Source organism: Clytia hemisphaerica, unplaced genomic scaffold (genome assembly GCF_902728285.1).
Source record: "Clytia hemisphaerica strain Z4C2 unplaced genomic scaffold, Clytia hemisphaerica genome assembly, whole genome shotgun sequence".
In the NCBI taxonomy this organism is placed as follows: domain Eukaryota; kingdom Metazoa; phylum Cnidaria; class Hydrozoa; order Leptothecata; family Clytiidae; genus Clytia; species Clytia hemisphaerica.
The window spans coordinates 274,301-284,707 of record NW_027104500.1 but is presented as its reverse complement, the minus strand read 5'-3'; the positions used below and the strand labels follow the sequence as shown (position 1 = coordinate 284,707).

Sequence of the window (10,407 nt, the reverse complement as noted above, 5' to 3'; positions counted from 1 at the left end):
GACAGGAAAACAAAAATCTTAAAACAAACATCCTTCTTGCATCCTACGCACCTCAGGCTAGGTGTAAATATAACTTGATATACTTTTTGATCATGTCTCCAATAATTCAAAATGTCATTTCAATTTCCTATGCATCTTAAGATTTGAAGTCAAATTGAAGGACCAATATCGGCCACTCATAATAAATATTTTCATTATAAGTCTACGTTTAAAAGATCTTCAGTTTTTCATTCGAACCCTGTCCATGTTATTCCAGCATTCTGAAGATAAAATTTTATCTGTTACTTTAGGCGTACAAACTTTTATGAACATAAACTTTCGCGAATCAAGACATAAAAATGAAGGTTTTCACAAAAGCTTAAAGGGGCTAAAAGAGGCTTTAACAGGCTAAAAAGTGCCATAAATCTTACGTTTTATTTTAAGTTAGAAATTTTACAGATTTTTTATTTTGTCAAGAATTTTTCGCTTAAACTTTCGCGAATGGCCCTTTCAAGAATTTTCAAAGACATTTACTTTCGCGAAAATGTGAAAAATCGTGAAAGTTTCTGATCGCAAAAGTTTTTACGCTTAAAGTATCTCCATACAAAAGTCTTCGTCAAATAAATCAATCTTATTTCGAAATTTCTGAACCGATGATAATACGAGCGCAGAAATCTACCCTTCCTTTTTCTCTGGTCATCAAAATATTTTCTTAGTCTAGATGCATTATTTTTTTATTTTGATTTTTCTACAATTTACAGTTAAACCCAGGGTCAGCAAGCTTTTTAGCTTTGCGCAATATTTAAATCGACGATGCCTTTTGATATTGAAATAAAAATCACTTTAAGAAGAGATAGAAAAGTTTACGGTTTACAGCCTGAATATCCAGGCTAGCTGTACCAATTTTTTGAGAAAAAAATTTAATTCAATAAACTGTTTGATGTTCATTATGCTTTGATGAGTACAGTATTCGAATCTTTATAATAGTTCGAACTTATTTTCAGTCACCGTCCCGTCAAGGAGAAACCTTCGTAAAATGCTTTCTTTAATTCGAATCTCTCCAGAAGCCATAGGATTCGTGTTTTTAGTACATGATGCTTTTCTACGTCATTGCAGAAATCAATTTTTTATGGTTGAACACTCTTTTGCGAATTAGAGATTATAAGTCTTACAAAGGCAACAACAATTGAAAAGAATCCTTAAATTCCCAAGTCAATTGAATGATGACAGAAAATCATTTCAACGTCTTTCTAAGTCCCTTTAAATAGCAAGTAACAGACGCACGAATCCTAATAATTTAAAAAAACTTCCCGTTCGAGTTCAAACTAGCGGAGATGTTCTGGAGTTTTTATAAGATACTTCACTAATTGGTCATTTAAAGTAATAGAGATGACGCGTTCTTTAGAAAAAGTAAAAAAATTGTTTTATTACAGGCTAACGACCAACCAAATCAAGAAAGAGCTTGTAAAAACTCCATCTCGTCCCAATTAGCGAGAATCAACTGTGTCAACCCATTTTTCAATCTTTTTTTATAGGACTTATACCAACGATGGATGGAAGGGGAAGATATTTCAAAAGTTCCAAAGGAAGAAGATCCCTTCTGGGAGCCACCTGAAGATGTCTTAGTTGGAACCGCTAATGTCTTCTTACAGAGTTTAGCATACGCTCTTGACTTCAATGATAAATTATCCATTACTGATTACAAGGTACAAATTTATCGATCATTCCTTCATTTCTTGATTAGTAGTTTCGCAGAATTTAGCTTCGGTTGTATTATAATATAATCCGGACATCGATATACTTTAGGGAACTAATTTTAACGGGAGCTAATTTTTGCGGTTGAAAAGAATTCGAATAAATATCATTTCACGGGAACTAAATTTCGTGTTTTCTCTATTTTGGACACATTTCTTTCATTTTCCTAGGTAGTTTTTTGGATGAAAAATGGCCAAATTTGTAATTCGTGGGTTCTGATTTTCGCGGTTTTGCTGAAAAAAAGCGAAAATAGCGAAAATTAGTTCCCTTAAGGTACTACGTTGTAATCCCCTTAGGTTCTTGGCTCCTATAACCTAAAAGCCTATGACTATTTATTGTGTACAATTGAATCATCGGATCTTAAAGTTGTTTTGTTAAGATAATAATTGAGATATGTTATAATGTATTGTAGTTACCTCTCTAGTGCATTTCAACCGCACATGTTTTATATCCTTCCAGAGTCTTTGATCTAGCCTAGTTAACTAAGCCCGTATTCACAAGGCTAGGACACACGGCTTTTGGCAATAAAGCATCTGAAGATTTTTTATATTTACGCATTTTAAGTTTGCCTTGGAATACTGTATAGTTATTCAGTCACAACTTACCATTAGATTTATCCTAGTGACTGAATCAAAGTAGCTTAGACTTCTAGGCTATCTTTCCTTCCGTTTTAATTTACGTTTTGATAACATTATGTACAGGGCTCAGAAGAAGGTAGTGCAGTGATCGAAGTCGCGCCGTGTACTCAAGATGGCAAGCCATTGGATGAAGATTACTTTGTTGAAAATCCCAAAGAATTGATCGGAAAGCCGTATCATTTTATGGTAAGATAAAACAAGCTATTCTAAGGTTTCGGGAAATTTTCGGACCCCCTTTTCCTCCGTTCTTATTAGGATGACTCCCCCCCCCGTTCATTTATTTCTGAGAATATTTTCAGCTAACGAAAGCTAAATTGCTCTAAATAGCCTTATATTAGCTTATAATTACTTTATTTCGGCCCCCCTTTTATTCGTACCCCCCTACTATTTGGGACCTTAGAGTAGGTAATATGGAATATTTACTTATGTTTTATGCTTACAGTACTTTGAACATCAATCATTGTTGAATTTGATTCATGTTTAGTAGTATAGTAAGAGATACACCCTCGTTTAACAGAACCCTTCCCCCAAATTTTGCCAAAAGATTAACCTCGTGGAAAATACTCTAAACTGTCATCCCTATTCAGAAATTTAACAAGAATACATTTTTATCCTCATTTGAATCAAATCTAGAAATGTTGTATTCCAAAACCACCCCAACCGGCCTTTGGGTTTAACAGTTTATTTAATCTCCATTGTAATTATGATTAAAAATTTTTATCTCACCCCCGCCGAGCAACAGAGGGGCGATACATGTTTTTTTTTCCATAAGCATAACGTTTATAAGCATATGTAGGCTCAGTTCTCAGTTTTTGGTACCTAAACAATAGCTCTATTGTTTTTAAGAACAATAGAATGTGAAGCATAATGCGAGCCTGATATAGGGGAAGACACTTGCTTATAAAAAAAACATGTAGGGGTTTGGAAAATGAAGACTTAAGATCCACTTTCCGTCTAACGTAAAAAAAAAAAATGGCGTCAGCTCAATGCACCGAATTCATGATACATATGCACCATTGCAATGTCTTCATCGGACCCAATAGCTGATTGGTGGCAAGTGACGTATTGACTGATTTTATGTCACTTACAACCAATCAGCTGTTGGGTCCGTGATGTAATGTCAGAAGACATTATAATGTTGCACCGAAAACGCATTCATTTTATTGCTTTTTATTTTCAATTCTAGGTCAAAGTGATCAACTGCGAAGTTCAAAAAGCTCGATACTGTCATGGTCTTTATATGAAGTATACAAGCTATGGTGAAGAAAATGCTTGCCTGACTGAAATCAAGAAAGATACTTTATCTCCAGTATTCAACCACAGCAAGATTTATTCTTTCCCTGCTGTTGCTGAGGAACATTTAAATTGGTTCGAGGCTGGAAGTTTGTCTTTCTCTCTTTACGCTAAACAAAATGATCAAATTTTCGATGCTAAGCTTGCTAAGCTAACTACTAAGGTAAGCGATTTTTTGATAATTTTGATTTTTTTTCTGAAAATAAATGTATGTTTAAAGGATCGAACACTTATAAGATTATATTTATACGAGACCTTGTTTGAAGTCGAAGAAGTATATTGAACACGTTACACTTTGGTTAGATCAGTTGAGTTAGGGTAAATCGGAAACATTCGACGAAGCAAGCTTGGCTTTTTTTTCCGGGTATTTCAAAAAAAGTCTACAAGTTTGAATTAAGGTTATGAGAAAACTGAAAATGTTGTAAATCTAGGGAACGCAGATTTTTGTTTAAGTAATTGAAATTTCTAGTTTTGGAGGCTGACTTAAAAGGCTTCTTGACTGTAATGCAATGAGAGAATTTGTTCTCTCTTGGTTTTTTTGTTTTTTTATCAACAAGAATTTTTTATTTCGTTTGTTGCAGGAGTTGCGAGCCAAAGATACCATTCAAAACAAGAAAGCGGACAAGAAGAACGCAACTTTCCGCGAAAATAACGCCGGTATCATCTCGCAATTGAAATCAGAACTCATCCTTTACAAGACGAGATACAATCGAGCTATCGAGAAAGAAAAGAGAATAAAGGTATTTATGTGAAAATATACTTCTCGGCTATTTCTCCTTTTCGAATGAACAAACAATAAATCACAATAATAGCTACTTTTTGTTTGGTATTTGTCTGCAATAACACTCGTGGTAAAAAAATGTTTAACAATTAGTAGTAAAATTACAAGTTGGATAAACTCAAATAAAATACAACTGAATTTTTGTGACGAAGCGTGTAGCGTAAAACCTCCAGTGGCTGTTTATTCTGGAGGAAACATTATCTCCGAACCAATGGCATCCGTCACCCTGACCTTCGGAGGTTAAAGGTCTTCCCCCCTTTATGTACAAATTTTTTACTAACGAAATTATTCCATCTGCAAGTGTTTGACCGTCAAAATGTAAGAGATCATAAATTTAAATTATAATTATTATAATAGATTTTTACGAGGTATGAGCTTCATAGCTTCAAAATGTTATCAATCTATTTGTAATTTTTGTTTAAGGAATACCAAATTCATCAACTTGATAAAACACATCCTTGATTCCGTGTTTGATAAGTTTTCGGTGGTGAATGATGATAAGATCGTCAATCTCTAATGACCGGCGTTTGTTTTGGTAATCGGTCGTCTTTTAGTATATTCTATTGTATTCCTTGGTGGTTGATCGTCTGAGCCATTGATTGATCATCTGTTTGAAGTCCAGGAATAAGCGCTCGTCCGATTGTTCCAATGTCATAAAAGTAAAGAAAGGTTGACCGGAGTATACAGGGGCTTATGGTTAAATATAGTACGCGAAAATCTGGAAATTTCGGAGAAGTTTGCTATTGTATGTTAAATGATTTTGAGTGAATGCAATAGCGAGGATGATTTAGAATTTTGAATTGTATTTAAAGACATACCAATCATAATTATCACTTAATGATGCGCATGCATAATTAATTTTCCGTGCGAAATTGTTGAGAACCTGCTTTTCCAGCTTTTTTCAATCGCTGGATACTTCGTTTCTCCACTATTTCTCCTTTTCGACTAAGTACGCTTAGTTTGATGAGTGAATGCAGCGAGGATGTTTGTAATTCAAACGCCCTATTTAAAACGTTTTCACAGCGCATGCTTCTCATTATGACGTAATGATACGCATGCAAATGTAATTAGCGTGCGAAAATGCACGAGAATCTGCTTTTCCAGCTTTTTTCAATCGCTGGAAACTTCGCATCTTGTACAACCGATATGACATTTTAGCTCGATCTATTGACCAAGAGAAAACCGTCATTGGCGGAAATATTTACGCTAATTATCAAGCCCTCTGGACCAATGAAGTATAAGCCCGAAGGGCTAGAAGTCAATCTCCTTGGTAGGATTTGAAGCCAACAAATCCTACCAAAGTTGCGCGGCCTTGAGCGGCTCGCCTGGTTTTTACACAAATGATAGATTGAAACTAAACAATATCAATCGTAAACAAAGGAATTGCTTGATTCAATCTGTCGTCAAAATTGCGGCGCATTTTTTAAGGCTTCACATTTTCTTGCCTGAGAAAGGTTAGAGATTGAACTCTAGCCCTTCGGGCTTTAAACTCAATGCTCTGGACGTAAGCACAGACTTTCTTGGCGTAGAAAGGACATACTACATAAGCGATACACATTGTTGTTTCAACGTTCATCTAACGTTATGTGGACGTTGTGAACATTAGATGAACGTTGAAACAACGTTGTGTGCAAGCTGGGTCTTACTGTCAATGTCAAGTTTGGAATTTGCATGTATTTTTAAAAAAATCAATCGAATCAATCAATCCACAACAATCCTTTTTGGGAATTCCTATTGTTATGATGTTTGTGTATATTTTATTTGGATTTTTTATGGTATTAGAAGGGGCAAACCCTTATGGGACGCAACTGCGATTGGTTCGAAAATAGATAGAATTTTGAGATTTCCTTGAGGGAGGTTCGAATTAGGACTGACAAAAGTTTTTATTGCCAAAAAGCTGACGTTATCGGCAAAACTTCTAAGCCCAAAAATACGCAAACAATTTCTATTTGTTTAATCTCATTTGTTCAGAATGTGGTCGAAGAATGGGGCAAGAAAGATGAAAAGGATAAGAATTTCGACGCCTTCCATCGTGCAATGCATGCTGCAGCTTTTCACGAACGAGGAAAATTGAAATATAAAGTCAACCTATTACAATCGGTAAAAAAAATTTCCTATTATGAAATAATTACTCACTATCACGTATTAGTAAGAATTTCATTGGCAAAAATAAATTTGTATTGTGGAGGCAGGTTATGTATGTACCATATTCGCCATTCCCACCTTTCATATTGATAAAGGCTCTCATAAAGCGGAATTCAGTGGGATAAATCTACCCCTCGAAGACAGCGTAACTGATTTTATTTGGTGTTTAAAGTAGACTTTTTTATTTCTTGTAGAAATGAGGGTATGCTTCAGTTATGAAGATTTATAAGTTTTACGGATAGTTGAAAAAGATTTAAAGTTTAACATTTGATTCTTTCTTCTTTCTTCAGTATCTGAAAAACCAACCAGATGCCGTTGCCAATGGTGGTAAAATCAAGACCGACGGCGATGTCAAGGTCCCTGCTGGTAGTAAAGCTTGTAGCGTCATGTAAATTCTGGTCCTGGTTTTTAACGTTAATGCTCTGTGGTGGAATGGCCATATTGAAGCCTATTAATAATTAACTTAATAACGAAAGAGGTTTTTAGAGAGAGAATGCGACAAAGAATCGACTTTCAAAGCCGAATGACGATTTTTTAGATCCCGTCTAATGTAGGGAAGGGTACTCAAGATAAAAAGATCATCGATCAAATACGCCCAAATCGCAAAAATTCGGATATTGCTGCTGTAAAACTCCTTTTTTACGATTTTGGCGCTTTTGAATTGTAGGTAAGTACCGCATTCTTGATATTCATGACGTAATGTTTTATAAGAAAGCCACCAAAATACCATGGGCGTTGCAACTAATTTTGTTAAAACGCCCGGTCATTTTTGAGTGCTTCCGTATAAAATATTACGTCATAAATATCACGAATAAGGAAAGATAAGACGATACAGTAAATTGTTTTTTTGCTTGAAATCAACGAAAAACGATATTAGGCACAAGGAATAAATTACAAGCTTGCGAGGTAGGTAGGAAGGAAGGAAGGTACTGAAGGTATATTGAGTGTCCGCATTCCCAAGTGTCGAGGTTAAAGAAAAAGAAAGTTTTTAATATATTAAAAGAAATGTAAATAATTCTATTTTGTTATATATTCTTAATTTAACTGGATGGATGGTTTTTAACAAGATGTGAAAATGCACGTGCCAGAAAGAAATGCAGAAATTTTGAATTTGAATAGATTCTTAAAAAATACAAAATTTTCAAAAAACTCAATGAACTGTAATTATAGAAAATTTTTAAATGTCTTGGGCTTCTTAAATGAGGCCAGTGGTGGCATCTTGATAAGGGTATGTTCATCCCTAAAATGACTGAAAATAATGGCTATAACATGTCCATATGATAGGTAATGCAGAGTTTTTTTTATAAACATTAATATTTGTTATGTTTTGATATTTGTGATAGATTGTGTCAACATTAAGAATAAATAAATTATTTTGATATATCAGTAATTTGTTAAGACATTTTCCCTTTTTTAGACCCTGAACAAGATTTTTAGAAACGTAAAATACAACACTGAAAGACTGTGTTTTTTTATACGGACTATGGTGAAAACTACCAGAAAACCCCGCAAGCTAATCGAAAAGTTTGTCACTGTCTTAAGGCAGAGGAATGTAAAGAGATGGAAAAACAGCTTCTTGAAAACAATGGAAAAACGGCTCGTCATATACCAGGTCTCTTGCCCTTAAGGGAGTTTATGTCGAGTAAATAGGTTTCTTTTGTTGTCGCTATAAAAAATCTGCATACTCTTAAGTGCCAAATAAACGCCCCCCCCCCGCTTGTTAATTTTTCGATTTTTTTCCAACCCCCCGGACGTTATTATGACCCCCCGTTTATTAATTTTTGAAAAAATTCCCAGCTCCCAAATGGAAAGTTTCTTGTTTTACTCTAAAAAGCCTAAATTTATAATCTATTTAGACCCTTTTTAGGGTTTTTAAAAGTCCATTTTCCAACCCCCCCGTTTATTTGATTTGAAAAATTTTTCCAACCCTCCCGTTTATTCGAACCCCCCCGTTTATTTGGCACCTAAATTCTTTTGTTTCAAGCCTGATTATGCGCAAACTTTTAGGGCTTATATTTTGGGTACGCCTCTCCTATACGAAAAGGTACCTATATCTTCTTGCTCAGAATTTCCTAGCGATTCTACTGAAATAACCGCATCATGACCGCCCCATAATATGGAAAGCTAGAGCTCGAGAAAATTATAACTTCATCTTGATTTTACTCGACTACTGACAGTTTTACAAGAACCAATTTAATATCATTGCGTTAAGAATTTCTTTTCCTATACATTGGTAAAAATATTGCTCCTTATTCTTAAAAATTGAACTAGTAATCGGCAAAAAAGGAAAAACAAATTTTCATTTTTATTGTCAAATCATGTAGAAACCGTCCGATTTGTATGGACTTTTCTGGACTTTCATTAGAATACTTACTTTCAAAGAATTTTTTAGAAAAATCACCAAAAAGTTTTTTTACAGACTTCAAAACTTTAAACCAACTTATGATTTGAGGTTTTTTAGGAGCCCTAGGCTATAAACATCAGATTCCGACACCTAAGTTGAAGATGAAGTCCTTCAATGTCTCGTATAGAGGTCTATTTAATCAAATTAGGTTATCCGGGCAAGTCCGGGCAACTTTTGAATTCTCCATGAAATTCCAAGAATATCGTCTAAGATATCATTCACTTGATATTTTTCAAAGCCTTTGAAATCTTTTAGTGCTATCCAAGTATTAAACGTGTAGTTGGGTTGTAATGGAGGCTTATTTTGAAAAAAAAGTAATTCAATCTGGCGTTATTTTACTACCAAGATTTGCATGTGATAATGTCAGCCAAAGTACTGAGAAAGAACATTTTTGAAAAGTTCAGCTCTTTTACAATGGAAGAGTGGCCACCTGACCCTAATAAGCTTGATTCAACTGAGCTCGAGCCACCTGAATCTGTAGTACTCTTTGTCGAGTCTTTGCTTCAACCATCTGGTGAACGTACACCAAATATAAACAGAATACGCAGAAGCTGCACAAGAGAAAGCAAAACTGGGCTTCGGTTTACCCTTGCAGCCAATTCTTCGAAAACTCATAATTTTCTCTCACTTTTGGGTGGACAACTTTGACGTTCTAATTGACAAGCAGTCAGGAGGAGGCTCCATTAACACTACCCACATGGTTGCTTTTCAGCGACCAAATCAAAACGCGATAAAACGAACCACAAAAGTATCTGATATACTCCAGAGTCTCGGTCCAAATTTGAAATCAATCCAATGACGTCATCGATTTATATGGCAAAATCATCATTTTCGACTTATGCAGCCAAACGTGTAAGCTTGGCCAAAAGCTAGAACGGCCATAAATTCTGAACTAGGAATAGCCAGTCGCCAAAATTTTGCTCACAAACTTGTATTAGTAGGAGGAGGGCTTCTGAAAAATTTCATCTCGTTTTGCTGACGTTAGCACTTTTTATAAGAATATTTCTTAAAGTCGTAATTTGAGAAATAAAATATTTCTCAAAATACTAATTTAAGAAATATGCTCGTAACTTTTGATTGGAAGATGACAGCAAATTCAAATTTTGCAGTCTTGTACCACATCATACTCCGGAGTCTCGGTCCAAATTTGAAATCAATCCAATGACGTCATCGATTTATATGGCAAAATCATCATTTTCGACTTATGCAGCCAAACGTGTAAACTTGGCCAAAAGCTAGAAATGGCCATAAATTCTGAACTAGGAATAGCCAGTCGCCAAAATTTTGCTCACAAGCTCGTATTGGTAGGAGGAGAGCTCCTGCAAAATTTCATTTCGTTTTGATAACGTAAGCACTTTTTATAAGAATATTTCTTAAATTCGTAATTTGAGAAATAAAATATTTCTCAAAAT

General features: G+C 34.9%; 1 protein-coding gene across 1 annotated transcript in view; it reads left to right on the top strand.

Moving 5' to 3' along the window:
• LOC136821747 (kinesin-like protein KIF28P) overlaps window positions 1-7,975 on the top strand; it is a 29,394-nt gene extending 21,419 nt beyond the window's left edge. The window contains exons 22-27 of the mRNA XM_067077958.1: window positions 1,515-1,685; window positions 2,436-2,558; window positions 3,559-3,828; window positions 4,247-4,405; window positions 6,418-6,546; window positions 6,882-7,975. Of these exons, the coding sequence (XP_066934059.1) occupies window positions 1,515-1,685; window positions 2,436-2,558; window positions 3,559-3,828; window positions 4,247-4,405; window positions 6,418-6,546; window positions 6,882-6,983 (954 nt within the window). The 3' untranslated portion in view covers window positions 6,984-7,975. The remainder of the gene's footprint in view (window positions 1-1,514; window positions 1,686-2,435; window positions 2,559-3,558; window positions 3,829-4,246; window positions 4,406-6,417; window positions 6,547-6,881) is intronic.
• Window positions 7,976-10,407: the final 2,432 nt, after the last annotated feature.